Below are 25,551 nucleotides of genomic sequence, written 5' to 3'. Positions count from 1 at the left end.
TACAAAATTCAGCTCTTCTTGCTTGAGCCAGCATTTAAGATTATTCAAAATGTAAACCAGGGGCTCCCGACTGGGTCAGTTGGTTGAATGTCTGAATCTTGAATTTGGCTCAGGTCATAATGTCAGGGTGGTGAGATCCAGCCCTGTGTCAGGCTTCCCCTCAGTGTCAAGTCTGCTTAGGATTCTCTAACTCCCTCTGTCCTTCCTCTGCTCTGGTGTTCTTCTTTCTCTCTCTAAAATAAAAAAATATATTTCTTAAAAATGTAAAACATAGCTTCACTCTTTTCTTCACTCTTTTTTTTTGCTTTATTAATGATAGTTACTTTTCATGAAAATACATTATATTAATATATAAGAAATAATTCCAAATGAATTAAAATATTTAGTGAAGTCTCACTTTTGATTTCTATTATGATACATATCAACAAATACAGCCACATAAATATATTTTCTTTGGGAACTCAGTAATTTTTAAGAGTTCAAAGAAGTCCCAAGACCAGAAAAGTAGAGTACCATTGCACTAACTGGTAGATTACCAACCTAACAAGGGCTAGAGCTGGAAACAAATGGATTTTATCTGACACTAAGTTTTATAGTTTTCTCTTGTAGCTGCCACAAGTGAACACAAACTTCACAGCTTAAAATAGCATTTAAAAACATACAAAACACTTGGTCTGTGACTTGCATTTCTTGTTTCTTCATAGTGACTTTCATTATCAGAAGGACTTATTTTGAAAAAACCTAATCTTTATCAAGTCTTCGAATTTTGTGTCTTGTGTTTTTTCCAGAGAACGAAGAATCTTGCATACTCACAAGCATTAAGGTATTCATCTTTTTTATTTGCTAAAGTCTCTATGGCTTCAGGTTGAATGTTTAGGTCTAAAATAGTCTATTTTAATGTGGCATCTATTATAGCATAAGGTGAAAAATGCCATCTACCATATTTCATGGGTTACAAAGTACCCCAACCATGTTGATTTTCCCCATCTCTCATATATGCCTCTGCCTGTATAAGACTCTCCTCAGGGCACCCTTCACCTCTGTGTTCCTCAGACTGTAGATCAGTGGGTTCAGCATAGGGTTGAAAAGGCTATAAAACAGGGAAAGGATCTTCTGCTGCTCCTCTGGGTGGTTGGATTTGGGGGCCATGTACATGACAATGGCGCTGCCAAAGAAGAGCCCCACCACACAGAGGTGGGAGGAACAGGTGGAGAAGGCCTTTCTGCGGCCTTCCCCAGACTGGATTCTCAGGATGGCAAACAGGATGCGTGAGTAGGACACCAGCACCAAGCAGAGAGGCCCCACTAAGATAAACACACAGGCCGCAAAGATGACCACTTGGTTGAGCCTAGTGTCAGCACAGGCCAGCTTGAGGACAGACAGGATTTCACAGAAGAAGTGGTTGATTTCATGAGGCCCACAGAAGGGCAGCCTCAAGATGAGAATTAAATGGACGAGAGCCAAGAGGAAGCTAAAAACCCAAGAAGTGCTGGCTAAGACTGTGCACATTCTCCAGTTCATGATGACAGTGTAATGTAGAGGATGGCAGATTGCCACAAACCTGTCATAGGACATCACAACCAAAATCAGGCACTCTATGTGAGCAAAAGCCAGATACAGAAAAGTCTGCATGATGCAAGGAACAAAGGATATGGTTCTTTTCAGATTCACAAGATTTGCCAGCATCTTGGGGACATTATTGGAGGCGTAGGACATGTCAACAATTGCCAGGTGAGTGAGGAAGAAGTACATGGGGCTGTGCAGTCTAGCGTCTAAGCAGATAAGCCCTAAGATGACTCCATTTCCCAGAAGGGTGAGGGTATAGAAAAGACAGAAAAGTCCAAAGAGAAGGAGCTCCAGTGCTGGATCGACCTGGAATCCCAGCAGGATGACTTCTGTGATCCATGTCTGGTTGCCTCCCATGCTCCTATGACAGAGATGGTCAAGTCCACATTCCCAAAAGGAAGGTCTGAGCTCCAGAGTAATCAAGACTCAAAATATCACTAAATGAACATTTAGAAACACGGATTGACTTTTCTGTCATTTATTTTTAGATATGTGTAAAACACTAAGTGTACTCATAAAAATCAGAAAATAATTCCCCTTGTATCAATGGAATGATAGGATATATCTGCATATAATTTAATATAAATAAAATATATTACAACATATTATTATACATTATTAGATACTGTACCTAATTGCACACACACACACACCTGTTGTTTTGAAAAATTAAAGTGCTCTAGCTTCCCTTCAAGGGTATGAGTCTTGATTATTAATGTAGTTAGAAGAGATATGACCCTGATCAAATGTCTGCAACAGGACACATAGGATAGTCTTATTTCCTAATCTTGCTTGTCTTCTTGGTCCAAGATGTGAAGCGATTAGGCCTTCTGTCCTTTGTATGCTGCTTATCCATTTACCTTCTCAGATGCTTTTCTACCCATATATTGCAGATTTGAAGCACCTTCTAAATAAGGTCTCAATTTCATAGTCTTTAAAACTTTGTAAACCCCTCATTTTCAGCTAGTAATATTCCTTGCATGTTTCTTTTGGTGCCTCTTTTCCATCTCCAATGTTTATGGTTTTATTCTGTGAGTTTTATTTACTATTTTATCAGTGCTAGATACTGAAATTTAGTCATAAATGAAAGAATGCTTTCGCTCCATGCAATGAACCTGTAGACACACCCAAAAATTCAAGTAAATGGGATGACATTTCTGCAGCTTTCTCAACTACGAATCTCAAAAGGGAAAATGAATTTACATTAACAGCTGTATTGTAACTGTATTTTCTTTGGGTGATTTCTCTTTTCCCTTTTATAACATAATCACAGAAGAATCTCAGAGTTTATTTTCTTGTGACAGAACTTTCGTCATCGTATCTTCTCAGCTTTGGCAACTCCTGTTGCCATCGACTCCCCTTACACCTTCCTCACCTGTTACCACGCTGACTGCCCACTGCTGTTCTGATGGGTTCTGAGCAGGTCACAGGGAGTGAATACAGGTTCCTGTTGGATGTTTCTTTCCAGGAAGCTCTTCCTGGGAGGTGCCTGGGTTTATCCAGGGAGAAAAATGTTCACAGAACAGCCTGATGGTGACATTATGCCTCAAAACCATGTAACCTGGTGCTTGTTGTCTCTTTAGACTTTCTTCACAATGTTCCCAGAAACAACCTGAGAACTATTTTTACTTTCAAGTTAGGCTGTAGTTTCAAATCCAACAGAATATTTTAAAAATAATTCATTTGTTTCTTTGTAAAAATTTAGATCCTCAAATTCATATTTTAAAATCAGGATTACATTATAGAGACTATTTTTTAACTACCAATTTCTCTTAATATAATGAACATTCTTCATGTATTAAAGTAATATTTTATAGGTATTACTTAAAACTAATGTAATATTCTATTATATTACAATTTATTTAATTTCTTATTGTTGAAAAATTTGGGGTTCTTATTTCTCTTATGTTTATTAGCATTGAGATAAATATTCTTAAACAAGCTTTGTCTATATTCATGATTACTTTTTTTTTAAAGATTTATTTATTTATTCATGAGAGACACAGAGAGAGAGAGAGGCAGAGACACAGGCAGAGGGAGAAGCAGGCTCCATGCAGGGGAGCCTTGTGGGACTTGGTCCCGGGACTCCAGGATCACGCCCTGGGCCGAAGGCAGGCGCTAAACTGCTGAGCCACCCAGGGATCCCTCATGATTACTCCTTTAGGATATATCCTAAAAGTCAAATTGCAGGGACACCTGGGTGACTCGTGGTTGAACGTCCTCCTTTATCTTAGGTTGTGATCCTAAGCAGAGAGCCTGCTTCTCCTTCTGCTTATGTCTCTGCCTCTCTTTCTGTGTGTCTCTCATGAATAAATAAATAAAATCTTGAAAAGAAAGTCAAATTGCAGATGCTAAATAGATAGACATTTCAAAGCTCGTAATACCTATGGCCAGCTTCCCTACAGGAAAAATGTACCAATGTTTCCCTCGGATTATGAGAATTAGGCTTCAATCCCACATGGTCAGCATTACTAAATATTATAAGTTATCAACTTTGAAAATGGAATATGTGAAGAGTTTTATACAGTTTAAATTTATATATTTCAACAATTCTTTAACACCTATTCCTTGAGTGCATTATCTGTTCCATCCTGTTTTAAACTCTGGAAGAATAGAGGAGGGAAAGTAGACACATTCTGAAGGGGACACAAGAAGTCGGGTGGTGTATTTGTCACCCACTCTTCATGTTTCCATTTAGGAGAGATCTCTCTCACCCACCAGATGGAAGTACTGGAGGATTCCAGTGCCTTTCCTGTTCTCTTATTTATAGGCTTTGTGGAACAGGAAACAGAAAATGAGAATTCCCCTTCTCTGCTCTCTTTTTTGGTCATACACATTTCTACTCTTTCAGGTTAAAGCCTACAGGAGCATGTATTGTCCCGCTTAGGGATGGGGGTGGGCTAACGGTTGGGATTTTAATTTGGAGAGACATTTTTTTTTAAAACATATAGACTATGTTTTCCAATAAATCTCACTAACAAAACATATGTTTTTAATTTCTACCTGATTCCTGGGTCTGTTTCTCTATTTCTTCAGATCAGGAGCAAGGAGATTGTCATGGTTGATTACCATCCCTAAAACACCAGGAGCAAAAAAATAAAATATCTGTTGATAGTAGAAAGTACAATGAAGAAAATGAACAGGGTAATAAGATTGAAAGTCATGTGGTATGAAGAGGGGTCCTTTAGATGGGATTGTCAGGAAAAATCTTTCTAACAAAATGACACATGGGTGGAATCCGAATGATGAAGTGGAGTCTACCCAGACTACAGCCAAAATAGAATGTTCCTTGTGCAGAGAACAGTAAAGACGAAATCCCTGGGCTGGAAGGACTTAGTGAGGTCTGGTCCAATGTACCAGAACCAAATTTACCAAGATGATGTAAATATTCATTGTAACCCTGCTTATCTTAAAAAAAAAAAATTAGAACTGATATAAAGGTTTTAAGTTGGAGATGGATTAAGATATTTGGCTACTTTTATAACATGGAATACAATGCAACCATTAGAAAGGTTAATATAAGTTTATGACTCAGTGTCAATAATGTTATATTAAAGACATGTTTAAATTTCTAAAATAAAATAACCAGAAAGGAAAACCCATGACTTAATAAATGTATTCCTGAGGAAAAATAAATAAAATGAAATTAAAAATAAAAAGATTAATACAGATCTTTTTATAGTGAAATGAAAAAATTTTCCACCTAAACTAAAAGAATTTGCATACAATATGATCCAACTTATATTTTAATATGAACATACACATATATCTTTTGTGCCTACTTACATATATGTAGAAAAATTTCTATAAGAAACTGTTTATATTGATTATCTCAAGAGTAGGATTATATGGGGATTTATCTTTCATATAAATTACTTATTTGCTCATTTGCTTAATCAACTTTATACATTACCGGGGGGAAAAAACAAGATATTTTTATTTTGGAAAAACCTACAACGTAATATAAAACTAAAGAGGCACATTACTCCTGCTCATCTTGAGAGAAATCCTCACCAAATTTTAACAGCGATCTCCTGTCAAAGCAGATTTTCTTACACCTTCATATGGGAGAAATAAATCACTGAATTATGAAAAGTAATTAACCTTTGATAGGAAAGGGGAAGTTGAAAACCTCAATCTCATTTTTCTTTGTACCGATTTTTCCCCCTAATCCTAATAGAGAAGAAGATCAAGATCTTCTATTGACTACAAGTAGAATTAAATCATAAATTAAGTTGAAAATTATTGTAACACCCACCAAAATGTGAATGAGAGCACAGGCAGAGCTGTGATGCTGCAGTGATCAGAGAAAGTGGCCTTTGTCATTCAGAGAAGCACATCCTAATACCCTTTTAATTTTCTTATCTGCAGGGACGACTGGGTGGCTCAGTGGTTGAGCATCTGCATTCGGGTCAGGGAGTGATCCTGGGATCCAGGGATGAGACCCGCATCCAGTTCCCCACAGGGAGCCTGCTTCTCCCTCTGCCTGTCTCTGCTTCCCTCTCTGTGTCTCCCATGAATAAATAAATAAAATCTTTAAAAAATTTTTGTTCTTATCTGCAATGCCGGTTTTAGGGGTTGAAGCTAAAAACCAAACACTGAAAACAATAAAAGCAGTGCCTGTAAGCAGACCCAGAAGTGACAGGGAATTTAGCTGTCAGCTGAATTCCATCAGTATCTTAGAAAAATTCATTTAGCATCAGCTTGCTTCCTAGTAGGAACTTTTCAACCCAAGCCAGCTCATGAAGCTTCCTCTTTCCCTGAACATTACTCAACTGTTGCATACCCATGTTTGCCTCTGTGAATTCCCTTTGTTCATAATCCTGCGGTTGACCAATAGGCTTACTAGCAGAGGCATTTGTGCAGAGTGCAGTGAAATTGCCAATTTGAGAGGTATTTGCCCCTTTGTGTGAACTTATGTGTCTGTGCCTCTGTGGATTTGGTATTTCTCTTAAAAGGAAGTGGTAGTCTTAAGCTAACTTCCTAAGTTTTGGGTGGACATTCATCGGAGGTCCCAAGAAATGGCAGTGAATTATGATCAGTAACATATTACTGATTTTATATGGGCTGAAAGGCCTACTTTTGACTTATTGACTTATTTTTAAATTCATGCAAGCAAAGCACAGTTAAGGGATGCATATTGAAGTACCAATTAGCAGATATGAAATAGGAAGCTGTCCAACCATCTGGACCATACAATTCTGTTTGAATAGAATATGGCTCTTTGTGGACAAACTAAATATTGTGTCAATGGGTGCCAGTGAATCAAGCTGACTAGGAGGGCTCGTGGAGCTCTTAAGGCCCGAGTCCTCCAAGAATATGGACATTTTGTAGATTTCTAAGGCTCTTCTGAAATAAGCATGTCCGGTCACCATGGAAAGCAAGGCACAAGTAATGACAGAAAATGAGATAATGCCTTCAGCAAAAGCTTGAAGGCATGTCTTTGGAGCTGATAAAGACACAGGAAGCAGCAAAGACTCAATTGCTTTCCAAAGATGTCTCTGGATGAGTCATAGGAGACCTCCTGCAGGTGAAGTGTGATATGAGCTTGAAGAGGAAGAGCAGACAGGCTGAGCACAGAGCCTGTGGCCAGGGAAGCCTGTCTGGGCATGAGATGGATTCCTGGGAGTGGATCCAAGAAAAAGCCCAGTGGGCTCATCTGAGATGTGTCCTTTTGTGCTCCTACTGCACCCAGGTCCGTGACCTAAGACAGCAGACACAGGGATGCTTCAGCTATCAGATATGCCAGTCATTAGCTTCTCTTTCCCAAATGATTAGAATTGTTTGGCTAATTCAAGTTCATAATTAAAACAATTCTGCAATTATAGAGCTTTACATATAATTTTTTAAAAGATATTTCTGAAAGAAACCAGTAGCCAATTTCCAAAATGGCAGGAATAAATAAGGAGACAAATAGGATTCTTAGTGAAACAACTTGCTTCATCAAATGTGAACTACAGACAAACCGTATGTCATACTGGATATCAATTGTACCCTTTTACAGTTTGAAGGAAGATCAGGAGACTATCACTCTATATAGTAACTCTTGGGGCACCTGGGTGGCTCAGGTGGCTCAGGTCTTGATCCCAGAGTCCCAGGATTGAGCCCCATATCCAGCTCCCTGCTCACTGGGGAGCCTGCTTCTCCCTCTCCCTCTGCTCTGCCCCCTGCTTGTATGCTCTCTCTCTCTCTCATGCTCATTCTTTCTCCCAAATAAATAAATAAATAAATAAATAAATAAATATCTCATAATGGTAACTATCTACACACACTAATTGTTGATGAGCTCATTTGTTGAGGACAAGTATAAAAATACAACATAAGGTGAAAGTAATTTTTTTTCCTTTTAAATATTGGCATGGTTTTGCATTTTGAATTTCACAATTCTAGAAGCCAGATTTGTTTCTACCTTTGAGAAAAAGCCTGGGGCAAATAACAACACAGAGAGAGATATCTCAAAGTACTTAAGTGTCCACTCCAGCTGCATATTAAAGAAAGATCTTCAGTGCATAGAATAAGGGATAGTTTCACGGATGCATTTCTCTGGTCTTCCATAGCATGAAAATTCACTGAAATTGCTCTAAAAACAGCAAGATCCCAGAACAAGGATGACAGCAGCATGGATAACAGGGCTGGTCAGAGCATTGTTCCAATCTCCCTTCTGCAGGGTGAACTGCATAAACTAGAGTCACTTACTCTATGCCTCATTGTTTTCATCCACAAAAGAGTGAGAACAGGTGTCTAAAAGGGCTAAAGTGAAGAATAATTACCATGAAACTGGCATATATTAGAAGTGATATAAATGTTAACTGCTAAGTATTAAAAAGACCACAAATTTCAAGAAAGAGTCCAAACCATCAGGATTAGCGATCCAACAAAATCATGGTATTGTCAACTTTTTCACATTCCTCTTGCCTTGCCTTTTGGTTATCTTTTGAATTTAAATAGAAAATATGCCAAATAAATAACACACCATTTTACTTTCATTTGTTAATGTGTTTTCATGGTGATTTTAAGACAATTAATTTTCAAAAGGATTTTAAAGAAATGGAAAAATCCCTTAAAGGAAACTCACTCCTGGATTGAAGAGGAAAACATCAGTTTTAAAACTCAAAATTCTCTTCAAAGGAAAGGAGGCCGTACTTTGGGTATTTAGCACTGCCCCACAGTGGGACGTTCTATTGATCACTCTGAGTGAGAGCCCTGGGGTGTCAAAGACTGTGTTCTGGGACAGCACATATCTGTCCAATTTTCACACTCACAAAGTACTTACCATTTCCAATAGTTACTTCAAGACTCAGCTTGATCCTAGTACCAGATTGTAACAAACATGGATTCTGAGCCCAACTGCCAGGGTTCAAATCCCGACTTTGCCGCATACTAGTTTTGTGACCTCTCTTGAGTTTTTCCGGTCCTCAGCTCCACCAGCTGCAAAATGGTGTGAACAATAAACCCTACGTCATGAGTTAACTCATATAAGACACTTCATAAGTGCTTAATGATATATTACAGATCTGAAAGCTGTCATGCAGAGTAGCTTCTGGATCAAATAATCATAAGGAAACATGTTAAGAATCGCAAAACTCCTCTGCTCAAACAAGGGACAAAAAGAGAATCCCTCCACCAGCAGATCTGGATTTCCCCTGCAAGAGAAGGTCATCTCTTTCTCAGGCAAGGGACGAATGGGTCCTGTCTGGGTGACAATGTTTCTGAGCGTCTGCTGGGGCAGGCAGTTAACAGGCAGGGAAGGAAGGTCCGTCTCAGGGCAAGTAACCACTTACCTCTGACTTCAGGACTTTTTATTTGTAAGAAGAGGCACCTGGGCCATGTGACCCCTGAAGTTCTTTGTTATCTTTTGTCAGTCAGAGCATATCTACTGGATGGTTAGTGGATTCCTCTTCTCTGACACAGTCATGACAAAGGCAAGAGCTGCCCCATGAGGATGATGAGGGGAATGTGAAGAGAGGGTCCTAGAGGGTCAGAGGCATCGTGGCTACACCATGGGAATTAGTAATGGTATCTAGAGATTCCCATCAGGCCCTAGTTATGAAGATAGGTTTAGGGCCTCACATGAAAGGCATTTAATCACTAATGCCCAGAGCCAGGGATTGCGTTCCAATCCTACCCTTTCCCATTTCCCACCTGCAAACCCCTTTTCAGGGCTAATGAACCACATTTACTTACAGTGGTATAATCTGTGTTCTTTTCTTCAAATGTGGCCTTGGGTTTAGAAGAAACCTCACAGGGAAGGACAGGGATTGATTCTCTGGTCTAAAAAGACCTCATCGGGAAGTGAGAACCCACATACACAGTTCTCATGGCAGAACTTGATAATGGATTTGCTTCTGCAGGTGAGGGATTTGTTCTGTCATCATTTGAACCCAACTCTGTCCCCACAGACACAAATAATGATTCAGGGCACAGAACCCTGTGGCATTGCATCCATTCATATTCTCCTCAGAGAGATTTACAGAGTTTGCTACTTTCCTATGGGCAGATGAACCAATAAATACCTTTCCCACATGTATTCATTTTGATCTTTCAGTATCTCATGGGAATTTTTATGTGCATTTGTTTGGGATTTGTGTTTGCTTGGGATTGTGTGAGGCCAGGCCAGGATGTCTCTAAACTATGCAAGATCTTGGCACAGAAAATAAAAAATTCAAGATTGTTTCATAACTTAATTTCTCTCAATAGGTATTTTATCAGCCTTAAAATTGTTCAACTCTATAATTCTTCCTGTTTGTAGAAGAGAGGCTGTGTTTTCTTGATGTCTCATGATAGGGGGCCCCATGGACCCCATTAAGACACCATCTCAGAGAAACTAATTTCTCCCAATGGAGAAATGTTATTGCCAGGAAATCACTGTACATTTCTCACAAATATTCTTGACTTGACAGTTTAGAGTTTAGATATACTTCTCCCTTAATTTTCTTTAGTTTGGTCTCCATTTCAAACTTTTCGAGATTTCTGAACCACATTTTTATTTCTTCATTCTGGGTTAAGGCCTATAGTTAAAATGAATCTCAATAAAATCTTTTTTTTTTTTTTTTTTTTTTTTTTAAAGGTGCCTGGGTGGTTCAGTTAATTAAGTATCTGCCTTCGGCTCAGGTCATGATCCCAGGGTCCTGAGATCCAACCCTATGTTGGGCTCTGCACTCGGTGGGGAATCTGCTGAAGATCCCTCTGCCCCTCCCCCCTGCTCATGCTCTCTGTCTCTCTCTAATAAATAAATAAAATATTCTTTAAAAAAATAATCTCTCTCCTCTTGCACATCTCATGTGGTAGGTGATGTTTGATGATTGTAAAGTCCTTCCACTTCTAACTTTCAGAGTCTATGTAGAGTCTTACTTCTTAAACTTTGGTAGAAAAGGCACTTCAAAATAAAAATAATATTTAATCTATCGGACAGCAGAAAAAATATATTCAAGGGGAGGATATTGGAGTTATTTCTTTTCTTAAAATAATCTGTGTCAGGTAGAGCCTCACTCCACATACTTTATTCTTCAACACACTCCACTTTATTCAAGTACTACTCCTCAATAGCTCAGACTCTTGAAATGCTTTTCCTTGTTTCAAGTCAATTTTGTCCTGTAGTACCCATTTGACTTCAAATATACTAACAATCCTTCAAAGTACATAGGGACCCCTCTTCAATTATCCAAATCCAGATTGGTCTCCCTTCTCTGGAAGATTAAAAGCACTTATCATAACATCTTTCAAAGTTGTGTTTGGATAATTTTATAGTTCTTTATCTTTTTATTGTTTGTATATTCCTTGTATATTACAAGGAACACAAGAATATTACAGAAAAATAAATTTTACTCACCAATACCCAGATAGAACCAAGGATAATAAGTTGGTGCATGCTCATTCAAATATGCATATTTAGGGGTGCTTGGGTGACTCATTTGGTTGAATGTTCTTCTGACTCTTGACTTCAGCTCAGGTCATGATCTCAGGGTTGTGAGATTGAGCCCTATGTCAAGTTCCACACCAGGTGTGGAGGCTGCTTAAGGTTCTCTCTCTCCCTTTCCTTCTGCCCCTCCCTACCTCTCCCTCTTAAAAAGAAACAAATATGTATATTTACCACTTTTATTTCTTTTGGTTGAACAATATGATATTTAACACAGTGTATTGTGGATACAAAGAAGTGTCCTGATTTGTCTCTTTTTTTTGTTTCTAATCTTTGAAGTGGAGAAAGCAAAAGCATTTCTTCTGAAAAGTCTTAGACTTCTTTTATTATTAATATTTGTATTGATTAATATTTTATATTTTAGTAAGAATAAATGTTACAAAGCACATTTGGCTTTATCATTAGTGATGGACCTTTATTAAAGAATGTCAATTTAGAGATAGAAGTGTTTGCAGATCGCAAACACAACACCTACAGCTGCACCTAAATATTAATTTAATATTTGCCATCTCTGAGACAGAAAATCCTCCTTCAGAGGGCTTGAGTCTGTCTTTCATTCTTTCTTTCTTTCTTTCTTTCTTTCTTTCTTTCTTTCTTCTTTCTCTATGTAGCACATAGAATTTCAATGGGGTATTTGAAGAAGATAATACAGTATAAGTGATTATGAGAAATGAGAAGTATTTATTTTTTTTCCACTTCTGTCTTGATAAACCTTTCTAACTGTATAAACCTATTGAAGGATGTGCTCCATCAAAACAAGGGTAGTAAACCAAGGAAGAGGAAGACATGAGATTAATGAACTAAGAAATCTAACATAGAAAGGAAGATGAAATTACCAAGGAACAACCAGTCAGATAGGAGAATGAAATCTCCTGAAGGATGGGTATATTATTTGAGGTGGCTGATGGGGATTAAGAGATACAGAAAACCTTAGGAAGAGGGAGTAAGAGCCTAAGTGGAGGGGAAAACAAGGCAATTTATTAACATCATGTTTATTATCTGTACCTAGAAACATTTAGTTGCTATCAGGTGAGGGAAAATATTGGCCTAATAAAGAGTTTTCTATACAAACTTGTTGCTGCTGCTGATATGTTGTGGATGAATGGGCGTTCACTGGGATATTGTTTCTCTTTCTTCCACTAGTAGACTTTTTTGGAAAATGCACCTTCTTGGTTCGGCTGATCAATGGGACCACGTTGCATTGCACTCTGCTCAGGACTGGAGAGTGGGTGCTTAGCACCACTATCTTCCCTAATCAAATGTTTATCACAGACCAGTAATGTGTCAGACATTAAGAGATACAACTGCTAGAGACAAAATCTGCCTTCTTTTTACTCAACATTTTAGTGGTAAACAGGAGAGTTGCTCTCATGTTACCTTCTTTCTTAAAAGTCTACATACCTCTTTATCAGCCTATCTCCACCTATTTTTATTGGGAAAAAATGGAATTTTTTGTTGTAAAAAGAAATGAGCTCATATGTAAGAAATAAAGCAATCCTGAAAAGTACAAAGAAAAAATCTAAAATTATTCCATATCAAAGCACCCTGAAATAACTATTATGGCTAAACAGCTCAGTATCCCAGAGAATTTCTTCAAGTAAATACACAGATTCAGGGCTAATAATAATTTATTAAAATGTAATCACATGATATTTTATTTTTATTTTATTTATTTAATTAATTTATTTTTTTCACATGATATTTTAGGAGAGTATCTTGACTTTTTATTTTGTGTAAAAAGAATATTTTCCCCAAATGAAAATAAGCTAAGCAATTCAGAAAAATACATCACCCACACATTTGGCTAATGGACTCCCACCTAGCTCTGTGTGCTTAGAGAAATATAAGGAGGGAAAAATAAACAGATAATATTTTAATGAAAATTGGTTCATACTTCTCATGCTATTTTTAAGTGCATATATTTTTTCATCTAACAGAAGGAAAAAATACCTATTATATAACTTGATTATTCTAATTCAGAGGCCTTTTTAATCTTGGAAGATTCTTAATATAAACTTTTGTATATAACATTAATTTTTCATTGTATTTAGAGGTTGTAGCCATTAGATTTTAAACATTATGTCTTATTGTGAGAGAGTATCGATTGGACCCCTAGAGGTAAAGGAAGAGAAAAAAGCACACTTCAACTTCCTACTTAAGATTCAAGAAGTCTTGCTTCACAACTTGAACCATTTAGCAGATACCGTTGGCTGTCTGCCCTATGGCCATTACTTCTTTCTTGCTGAGCTAGTACTGATATTCTCAAGGTATTAAGCAGTAAATTCATCAGAGAAAGTGGCTCTCACTCTGAGCCACAGGGGATTAAACCATAATGGATCTAAACCAAGCTCTCAATTTCATCCTCTTTGTCAGCAACTGCTTAGAGGTGACCATTTGGCCCAATTTTGGCCAGTGGAATACCAGAAAAAACCTGCAGAGAGGGAGTGATTCCAGAAAAGATCTTCCTTCTTGATAAAGAGGGAAAGACAGACCAAAAAAGTTTCTCTTTGCTTCTTTCTTTATCAGTTGTAAATATTGATACATCAGAAAATTTGACCACCAAAATATCTGAAAATGACTCACCTACCATATGGCCAAGAAAGGGAAAAATCTCCATTCTGCCTTTATTCCTAAGGTCTGTTTATTTTGTAAAGTGATTTCAGTACAAAGATAAACTGGAGTGATATGGTAAAAAGTTACCTAGTCCAGACAAGTGGGATGAAATATGCTGATCTCTGAGGTGATGTTTGAACCTGATAGACGAGTGAGTAGAAGAGGATTCCGCGTCTTGTCTTTTCACTTTTTTATGCCCTTTATTGATTGATCGGATGTTCTTAACTTTCAATCTACTCAAATTTATCAATGTTTTCTTTTGTGGCTAACAATTTTGTATATTATTTTTAAAATTCTTCCCCTTCTTACCTTCTAAAAGCTTTATGTATAGTTTGTTTTTAACATTTAGGTCGTGAAAACACTAGGAACTGAGTTTTCTGCGTGCTTGTGGACTTATTTTGACTAATATTTTTGTTAAGATATTTGCATCTCTGTTCATGAATAGGATTAGACTGTGATGTTCTGTTTCATAATGATTATCTCAGGTTTTGTATCACTGGCTTAAAGTATAAGAGTATTTATATTTTCCAAAGAGAAAGAGTACTGGGTTTGTTAAATTAACAGATTTACAAGGGCATTCAAGGACCCAGAAACAGGTGGAAAAGCTCACAATCTTGTAATACTCCAAACCTTCCTCATGCTGATGACTTCTTCCCTAGAAATCTCCTCAGGGCACTCTTCACCTCAGTGTTCCTCAGGCTGTAGATCAGTGGGTTTAGCATAGGATTGAAAAGGCTATAAAACAATGATAAAATCTTTCTTTGTTCTTGAGAAGGGCTAGATTTAGGGGCCATGTACATAACAATAGCACTGCCAAAGAAGAGCCCCACCACACAGAGGTGGGAGGAGCAGGTGGAGAAGGCCTTTCTGCGACCCTCCCCAGACTGGATCCTCAAGATGGCCAACAGGATATGAATATAGGATACCAGCACCAAGCAGAGGGGTGCGACTAAAACAAACACAGAGCCGGCAAAGAGAACAATTTGGTTGAGTCTAGTGTCAGCACAGGCCAATTTAAATACCGACATGATTTGACAGAAAAAGTGGTTGATTTTTTGTGGTCCACAAAAGGGCAACTTAAGAATGAGAGTAATGTGGACCAGAGCCAAGAGAAAGCTGAACATCCAGCAAGTGGCAGACAAGATAATGCACACTCTCCAGCTCATGACGACAGTGTAATGTAGGGGATGGCAGATGGCCACATACCGATCATAGGACATGACCACCAAACTCATACACTCTGTGACAGCAAGTGCCAAATACAAAAATGTCTGAAGTATGCATGGAACAAAGGAGATGGTTTTCTTCTGCATTATAAGACTTGCCAGCATCTTAGGGACAATGCTTGAGGCATAGGACATGTCAACAATGGCCAGGTTTGAGAGGAAGAAGTACATGGGCGTGTGCAGTCTGGAGTCCAGCCAGATGAGCCCCAGGATGAGCCCGTTCCCCATCAAGGTAAGGCTATAGAATAGCAAGAAGAACCCAAAGAGGAATATTTCAAGTTTGGGATCAACCTGGAATCCCAGCAGGATGACTTCTGTGATCCATGTCTGATTGCTTCCCATATTCTTTTGACAGATAGGTACAATGTTGTACTTAGCACAGGAATTTTGGAGCTGAGTGGTAGAAAAGGAAAAAGGAATATGTTCATACAGAGTGAGAATTTATATAGAGGCTAAAATTCAGTAATTCATGGATCCAATCCAGTCTAAAGTCTGTGATGTTGATCTGTACTTTTGGCTTTAGAGATATCTAATAAATTCAGTTATTGACCAATATTAACAATTAGTAGACTTCATATAAAAGTTGGAGTCTCTGGCTGCTTTTCAAAAATAAAAGAAATGTCATTTCTTGAAATTAATTTTAAGCAATAATCAGCTGAAGCTAATAAGGAGTTAGAGTCAGATTCTCTTTCATTTACCTCTGCTTCCACTAATTTCTATTTTCTCCCAGAAATATTATCAGCAATAAAAAACTGACACTAACAATTTTATCATTGTACTACACTATTGGTTGTATATTTAGTTAAGTAGAAAGATCTGTGCTCAGAGTTCCTAAGTCTTCCTATTTCAAACACATGGAGATGAGAAATTAAAATGTAAAATACCAACCCCAAATAGCCAGAGTTTAAAATGAGATCATTTTTGCAACACCAGAAATGAATCAGAAATATATATGCTTCAAGTATGAAGGCAGAATGTTATACCTGGAACTCAGCTCTTACAGAATCAACTTTTGGGAAATGGGATATATTAATATGATTGCTTGAAACCAAGGGCTTGGATGTAAAAGGAGGTATAAAACAACTATTGGGCTGCTGATTAGGTGACTACAAAGAAGTCAATATACTTCCTGGCTCTCTCATTAGATTACCAGATCCTGAGATCTACTGTATTATATATTACATATTATATATTATATATGCAGGGCCCATGGAGCTGGGTGAAGAACAGCAAAAATTCAAAATCACAAGACAGAGAGAAAGAAATGGTGGAAAAAACAAACTAAAATAAAAACAATACTAAAAACAAAAAAATCTTTCACTCAGAATGTGTGTGTAAATACACAGTTTGGGAAAAATAAGTCCTGCTAAAGAGGAGAAACAAAGTAAACAACTGGAACCTTGAATTCATTCAAAATGTAATAAATGTATAGTCCAATTTTCCAAATACTCTAAAGATGGTTAGGATGCACCAATAAGTTAATCAAGGAGTAATACTTACTGAAATGCTTGATAAATGAAGAAAAATGAATAAGGTAGCCATAAAAGAGTGTATGAAAAAAAAAAGAGTATATGAAATGGATCAAGCACAGATATTTGAAATAAGGTGTAAAGATACATAATTTTATAACCAATAAGGAAGAAAATTTCCAGACCTCATATTAAAGAGAGAAATAGTGTACTGGAAGGTCACATTTAAGAACCCACTCAGATGTTCATACAGACAAAGGGTACTGTTTTGAAAGAGCAATCTTGAGACATGAATAATAGATTGAGTGGCTAAACTTAGACATGATAAAGTTTCCAGAGAAAAAAATGGAGAGGGTAGTGAAGAAACAGTATTTGAGCAAAATATGTTTCAGCAAAAATGTTTCAGAATTCAAAATAGATCTAAGTCCTTAAATGGTAAAAAGATGCATTCCACTTAATGAGTGCAAAAACTAAAGATAAATGTACACTCAAGCAAAATGAAGTAGTTTTCATTACTGAAGAATATATGAATCTTCAGATAAATAATGTATTCTGGTAAGAGAATAGGATAAATAAAAATTCTCAATGAATGCTAACAATTATCTCTTCAACTGCTATTTTCCTCCATCCTCTATACTTTACTATGTCTAGACCTTGTAGGTCTTTTATTCAATGTGTAGTGATCAACTTATGTCCCTTAATTACCCTTCCACATTTTTTCTTTTTTTCTCTTCACCATGAAATAGACTTTTTCATAACTATTTATTCTATGACTGAACATTTATCCCATCTGCCTGATTTAAAAAAAAAAAATAGTGACTTTGTTTCTTCCTTCCCAAGAGTTTAACGTTGATTCTTCCTATACACATCATTCTTGGTTCATTAGTATGCTCTTTTTGTTTCATACATACATACATAGGTATTGTGATTTTTTTTTAAGTAGGCTCCATGCCTGGCGTGGAGCAAACTCACAACTTTGAGATGAAGACCTGAGCTGGGTGCCTGGGTGGCTCAGTTGTTTAAGTATCTAACTTTGGCTCAGGTCATGATTTCTGGGTTCTAGAATCAAGCCCTAATGGACTTTGCACTCAGTGAGGAGTTTGCTTGTCTCTCTCTCTCTCCCTCTCCCCTGTCCCCTGCTTATGCTCTCTCTTTTAAGTAAATAAAAAATAAAAAAAGACCTGAGCTGAGATCAAGAGTTGGGCACCTACCTGACTAAGCACCCAGGCTCCATGACTTTGTGATTTTTTAATAAAGGCAATAGTTTCATTAGTCTCTTCAATAACTTTTGTTAGACTATTTTATCATTTACTTTTCCCAGGATTAAAGGGAAATATTAAGAGATACCAAGTATAAAAACAATGAAATACGTTGGAACAATTCAAGTGCCAATGACTTCTCATCAACAAGAAAGAGTCTGAAGACACAAGCTACTACCTTAATGTGCCAAAGAGGTAAGCTGTTATTCTAAAACATTGTACCTTCAAGAACTCTCTTGAATGAACAAGAGCAAAGTAGGACATTACTGGACATACAGATAAGGGGAGTATTGACACCTACAGATCCTCACTACATGATTAAAGTATATTTCTTAATAAGAATAAAAGTGAATCAGTGGTTCTTTTTTAAGTAGACATGAAACCTACTTAAAATACACAAATAATACTGATATATCACTTGAAAAAATATGCTGGTAAATTTTATGGCCTATGGATTATAAAATAATTATTTTGGTATCTTAAAGGGTGAGGTGAAATCTAAAAATAGTAAGTAAACAAGGAAGGAATGTTTGATAAGTAATGAGTGCTAAATTTCTTGATGAGAATTGAAACCCCTAGTGACTTTGAATTCGTTAGAATAATTTCTTTAACTTGTATATTACCAATTAATGAAAATTATCAAAAACAGACATAAAATCTATAGTTTTCAAAAATTATAAGGCAAATAAAAGAAACTAAAAGCATTATCAACCCAGCAGCAGGCAGAAGGGAAAAAAGGAGAAATAAAGAAGCAAATAAGATTTGATAAACCGAAATAAGCTGGCATCAATAAATCTACATATATTATCACATCATGTGTAAATATAAGTCACTAAAAGAAGAGTTAATAATACTAGATAAAATCAGGAAATCAAGTCACAAAATCCTTACAAGAATCATACCCACACCACCCAAACATAAATCCAAACTCTCTGTCTGTCTCTGTCTCTCTCTGTCTCTCTGTCTCTCTCTCTCTCTCTCTCACACACACACACACACACACACACACACACAAGTTAAAAAAGAAATAAGGAAAACACATGTTCTTGTCACATAGAAACTGGTAGTGGCCATAATAATATTGTTCCAAAGCATTTAGAGATAGGAGATACTATACAATACTAATGGGGAAATTTTTACCATCAACAAGGTAAAATTCAGGATCTCTTTCCTAGAGAAAGACTTAGCAAACTTCAAATAGAAAGGAACTTTAATCTGAGAAAGAGTATTTACAAAACCTATAGAAACATCATACTTAAATTAGTGAAATATTAAAAGCTTTGTCTCTGAATTAGGAGACAAGCCTGCTATACTCCACTAACACTGTATCTATTTAACATTAACTCCATAACTCGTCAGCAATAAAGCAAAAAGAAAAAGTAAAAGGCATAAAATGTAAAATGGAGAATATAAAATGTCATTATTTATAAAAACACAATTATGTATATAGAAATTTTTTTTTAAGTATAGAGAAACTATTGAAATCAATGAGTGATTTTTAAAATTCTGGGTTCAAAAATCTGCATAAAATGAAGGATATTTATATGTGTATTTGTGCATTTATAGAGTAGATGATTTATAAAGTTCTAAATCTCTCCAGGTTGATCTATACTTTTAACGAGATTCAAATCAGAATCCCAGCAGGTTTTTTTACGTGTGGATTACTAATCTTACTCTAAATATTATATGAAAATGCAAAAGGTCAAGGATAGCCATGGAAGTCTTGAGAAGGAAGAATGAGGTAGGAGTTACTCCATCGACTATCAACATTTATGAAGCTACCATTATTAAGTCAATGTGGTATTAGGGCAAAGATAAACAATCAGGCCAATTATTAGCCCAGAAATTCAGAAACACATCCATGCACTCGTGCAAGCACACTCAAGTGTACTCATTCGATCTCCAGCAAAAGTGGCACTGGCATTGGCAATGAATAATGCGGGGTCAGTTAACTATCCATGTGGAGTAAAATTAAAACATGGCCCTCACCTCACATAATACACAAAATAAATTCCAGGTAGGCTTTAGATCTATATATGAAAGGTGAAAGCAACCCTGCCTGTATACAAATTAGAGGATCTTAAAAGTAGCAAATATTTCTTATGCAGACTCCAAACAAAGAAAAGATTGTCTCATTACAGAATTACACACATTGACCTAGATTCTATTACTTTTCTTTTTGCATTTTTTAAAATTAAGAATAACACATTTTCACTTTAGTTGCATTGTTTTAAAAAAAACACTTCACAAAAGTAACTTAAAAGGTAAAGGGTGCATTTAAATTTTGAAAATTTTATAGAGCAAATGTTTTCACTGACTATGGTACCAGATATAGAACAGAGGTGAATGGGTGACAGACACTGAGTGGGGCACTTGACGGGATGAGCACTGGGTGTTATTCTGTATGTTGGCAAATTGAACAACAATAAAAAATAAATTTATTATTAAAAAAATTTTTTTAAAAAGCAAAAAAAAAAAAAAAAGAACAGAGGTGAGGTAGATAAGTTCTGTAGTAGTAGTTTTTATCATATTTCCACTAGCTATACTCTCCTCATAACTTTAATAAGTAAAAATAGTGATCACATAATTCCACTCTAGGATCAAAGGGTGTCTCTAGGATGAGGACTACAATTCCTGAAGAGTAAGCCTGGGACACCAAAAAAGAAAAAGCTAATCAGTCACCTCTATTAGCTTCAGTGATAAACAAAAAATAATAATGGAATTTTATCAAATAGCTACAGGATTTCTCCCTGCCACTGACTAAGATCTCCTTCCTGGGCAGCATATAAAAGGAGCCCCAGTGTTCTCACTTCCCTGGTTGGAAGATACTTCTAAGATGTAGTAGGAGCAGATAGTGCAGTAGGGGAAGAAATGCAGGTCAAGATAAATTGTGTAAGACTCTGGCTTCATATTTAATTTGTAAAAAGAGGCAAAAGAATTAGATGAATCCTAGGCCAATTTCAGTTTGATACCATGAGTGACAGACATCTGATTCCACTGCCTCTTCCCATATGTGTGACTAGGGAGGGGTTGTGACAGCATAAATATGGTATTACTGTTAAGAACCCCAGAAGAGTGGGAAAAAGAAATCTTCTTTTTAAACCTGAGATTTCTGCCAGCCTTCTGTCTTTCTCCTCTGTTATTCCTCAACCAGTTTATCTATAATGATTTGTACAAAGGGGGATGCTATTTCTGGTATATCCCTTAAATTCGGCTTGAATGTACAGGGAAACTCACAGAGATGGGCAAATGAGTCACCTACTCCCTGAAGTGGGGTTGGTGCATGGTGAGTCCCAGATATCCTTTCTACCTTGACCAAAAAGACGGTGCTCAGGGATGCTCGGGAGGTGTCCATATGTGAGGCCTTTATACTCTGATCACCTAAAACCAACCCATTACCCCCAGAGGCATACCTGTGGCATCCAGGGAACACATTACAAAATGTCTTCCCACCATTCTACGTCTCCCCTACAGAGTAGGGAGCAGTAGTAAAACCTCTGCAGAGTTCTCTAGCTTTGTTATCCGTGTGGTAAGGGTTCGGGGGTGCACCTGCTTATGCAGAAAAGTGAGAACTCAGGGAAAATGGAATGAGTGATCCTACTCAGGAGGATGTTGGCATGAAAATGTAGCAGATAGAAGTCATACTTTATGGCTTATGTCAATAGAACAAGCCTCAAGTATTTGGACTTCTTATGTACTTGATCTTCAAGTGGGCCTTCTTCCATGCCCCTTTTGGAATAGTTTAAAGGTTATGATGTAGGTGTGCCCCCCATGGGGCTTGTTAAGACAGTACCCCAAGGGACAATTTCCTCCTTAGGGAGTGAACAATCTCTATCTGCAGAAAAGTATTACTGTAAAGTAAATAATCAAAAATATCCATTGCCAATATTTATTTTTACATGGAAACTCAGAGATTCAACCCTATTCCCTCAGTGTCTCCCTGTCTTCCTTTGATTACAAGTCACCCTCTAAATACTTGTTCATTTTTTTCACATTTCTTTTCTGTCCTATGCTTAAAGAGGTAATTTTAATGACTCTGTTCTAAGCCTTTAGGTATTAGACTGAATTTAAATGGTGGATGGCTTTGCCTTCCTCCTCACATCTGGAGAAGAACACGTTACCCTGATGACTCAGATCCCTTTAAATTCATGAGTATTCATATCATTTTGGTCCTTGATGTTACCAGAACTCATCCTGTTTCCTTAGTTTCCTCTCTAAGATGATTTTTCCCTGTATTTTCTCTCTTTAAACCTCCCATGAGTCCTCCCACCCACAGTCCCAGCCACCGACTGAGAGTTACTGAGAACACAGAAGCTAGCAGATGATAATTCACAATTTTAACACTGACCAGGATCCTGGATCCACATTTATTCTCAACTCTTCTGCTGTTACTGTGGTTACTGGTGTTGACCCTCATGAAGGAGAGCCTACCACTCATGCTATGAATCCCATCCCTCCTGCCCACTCAAGAACTTCTCTCCAGCAATATGTCTCAAATGTCTCTGCTCCTGTTCCCCTGAACACATCCAATCAGCATGTGAAACTCTTTCTCAAAGATGTCAATTATCTTGACTATGTTAAACCCAATGAGCAGTTCTGTCCTTATCCCACTTGACCTGCCAGCACCATTTAACCCAGTCAATAGAATTCTCTCTTTGAAACACTCCATCCCATCAACTCTAATCATTTTCTGCTACCCCTGTGGTCCTTCTACTTTCCTGGCTGCTCCTTCTCTGTCTCCTTGGGTTTCTCTTCATTTCCCGTTATCTGTGAACACTGGCATTTTTCAAGATTTATTTTTTGTATCTATTTTCTATCCACTTTCTATGGGACCTCATGAGTCCCAAAGATTTCACTGCATTTTACATGCTGATAACACTTCAGTTAGTATGCCCTGCCAGGCCTCTTCCCAAATGCAGTGTTCCTGACTGAATGTTAGCCTTGTGCACATCAGTGTGAATCAACAGTGTTCACTGACCTCCTATCTCAAGAGAGTAAGTCCAACATTTTTAAAGCCACTTATAAGACGTTAATTATCAGCTTCCCTCTGTTTTCGAGTGTGCATGCTTTATGTAAAGACTGTTCTGTAGTATACATTTAGAAATGCACTTCTCTACCCCTATGCCCTCTGTTCTTTCTCTCTTCCTTCCTTCTAGCTGTCTTTGGTGATTACAATAACTTTATATATTTTTTTGTTCTGCTAATTAAACATTCAAAGCATTCATTGTATTCTCAGATGTTGATAAGATTTAGTCTTAATTCCACAATTTGGATGAGAGTGTAAGGATACTGGATCTAAGGTCTGCCTAGACTCTAACCCCAACATCAACATTTATTTTTTATTTTTTAAATATTTATTTATTTATTTGAGAGAGAGAGTAAGCAAGTGGGGGGAAGGGCAGAAGGAGAGGGAGAGAATAGACTCCCCACTGAGCATGGAGCTCCACAGTGGGGATCCATGGGGGGCTTGACATGGGGTTCACCAACAGGCTCCACCCAGGGCTCTAGGCAGGGCTTCAGGTAGGGCTCAAACCCAGGACCCTGAGATCATGCCCTGAGCCAAAATCAAGAGCCAACAACTTAACCTACTGAGCCCGAATCTCAACATCAACATCTGTACACTAACTGCTATTTGTTTTCCATATGTTTTATGATGTTTTGTTCCTTTGTTCATTCCTTCATTACTGGTCCCTTTTTGTTAAATATTTTGTGGTGCACTATTTAATGCTCTTGGCATTTCTTTATATATATTTTCTTAGTGGCTGTGCCCCTTGGGATTATGATTAGCATTTTAATTTATAATAATATAATAATATGGTCCTGGTTAATATCAACTTAATTTCAATAGTTTACTAATTCTTTGCTTTTATATTGCTTCAACTTTATTCTCTCCTTCTAGAGGCTGCAGCTCTCCTTCTGCCTGCCACTCCCCCTGCTTGTGTTATCTGTTTCTCTGTCAAATAAATAAATAAATAAGTACATAAATGCATAAATTAATTAATTTTAAAAAGAAAAAAATTTTGTTCTCAAACTTGAAATAAACTGTCATTTTTTTCCCCATAGTGAAGAATTTTCCAGTAGCTGCTTAAACAGTATCTTTGGTGACTAACTTGTACTTATGCTTGGCTCTCTGCTAACTGATATTCATTTGATTCTCTAATTCACTGATTAGTTTGCTAGAGCTGCGGTAACAAACTACCACAGACTTTATTGTGTAAATAATAGAAGTTTATTCTCTCACAGTCCTGAGGGTTAGTAGTCTGAGATTTCGGTGTGGACCAGTTTGGTTCCTTCCAAGGTCCCTCTTCTTGACGTGTAATAGATGACTGTCTTCCCCTCTGTCTTCACATATTTATGTCTGTGTCCTAATCTCTTATAAGAACACCAACTATATTGGTTAGGGCTACTCTGAATACCTCACATGGATATAATTACCTCTATAAAACCCCATCTCCAAAAAGCCCCGCTTTGAGGTATCACAGGACCATGATTTCAACACATAAACTTTGAGTGAACATAATTCAGTCCAACCCAGCTAATTACTTGCTTGTCAGACAATGAAACCTTATCACTTGGTATGTATGATTAACAACCACAAGTCAACTTGCTTAACATTTGCTTCTCAGGTACATGACTTGATATTTCAGAATAATCACATCTTTTGGAATATGGTTGAGGATTGTATTGCCCCAGTTCTTACCTATCTACTAATACAGACTTCAGTTTAAAAATAAAACTGTTAACTATAGCAGTTTGCCATTTATGTGAATTATATATATATACCCTTCTAAACCCTCTTCAAACTGACAACATTATTTTCATGCTGTTTTAATCATTAATGATATTATTTTTCACAAAATGTTTATTTGATAATATTTAATGTTTAGTTGAGCAAAGTAAAGTTGCTATGATAATTAGAATTGAGTTTAGGCTTCAGATGAGTGTGTTTGGAAAGTACACAAATAGTAGAGGTTGTGCTCCTTGAGAAAAAGAGATATACAAAGTGTGCTCACATTTACAGAGGCTTTCTTCCAGAAGATATTTCCAAATGGTGGCCATAAAAATAGAGTCCAAGCAGAAGGCTGCAGTCTTGCTGAATGTAAGCAACAGAGATTACAGTTACAGAAAAATAAGAGAACTGAGAATTGAGTTGGCATAGGGATGTGGAAGAGGAAGGAACTGTATTAAGAGGAGTCGGGGGTTTTCTTAGGCATTTCTTAGTCCTAAGTAAGGTACATGGATGCTGAAGCCTAATGCAGACCAGTGGCTGAGTTGCCAAAAGATGAGAAGAGCTGAGAGTAGCAGAACAAAAACTTCAGAAGTTGCAAAATGTTCAGGGAATTTTGGAGTTGCAATCTAGCTGGGATGTAGATCTCTTCATAAAGACCTTGGTGTAGGCACAGAAATAATGCCTGAACAGTAAGGGTAAAACTGAAATAGATTAATTTTAACCAACTTAAAACAGAACCCCAAGAGAAACAAGGTGATCTTTAACAAATTTC

At 37.1% G+C, this 25,551-nt stretch overlaps 2 protein-coding genes across 2 annotated transcripts; both read right to left on the bottom strand.

The window, feature by feature from the left end:
* Nucleotides 1-990: 990 nt before the first annotated feature.
* On the bottom strand, nucleotides 991-1,923 carry LOC144284076 (olfactory receptor 2A12-like). The gene has a single exon (XM_077848446.1). The coding sequence runs from the start codon at nucleotides 1,921-1,923 to the stop codon at nucleotides 991-993; it is 933 nt and encodes a 310-aa protein (XP_077704572.1).
* A 12,807-nt stretch (nucleotides 1,924-14,730) lies between these two features.
* On the bottom strand, nucleotides 14,731-15,663 carry LOC144284075 (olfactory receptor 2A12). The gene has a single exon (XM_077848445.1). The coding sequence runs from the start codon at nucleotides 15,661-15,663 to the stop codon at nucleotides 14,731-14,733; it is 933 nt and encodes a 310-aa protein (XP_077704571.1).
* Between the last annotated feature and the right edge of the window lie 9,888 nt (nucleotides 15,664-25,551).

Source organism: Canis aureus, chromosome 15 (genome assembly GCF_053574225.1).
Source record: "Canis aureus isolate CA01 chromosome 15, VMU_Caureus_v.1.0, whole genome shotgun sequence".
In the NCBI taxonomy this organism is placed as follows: domain Eukaryota; kingdom Metazoa; phylum Chordata; class Mammalia; order Carnivora; family Canidae; genus Canis; species Canis aureus.
Note: the sequence above shows the minus strand (reverse complement) of the source record. Positions and strands in the feature narration are given on the sequence as shown.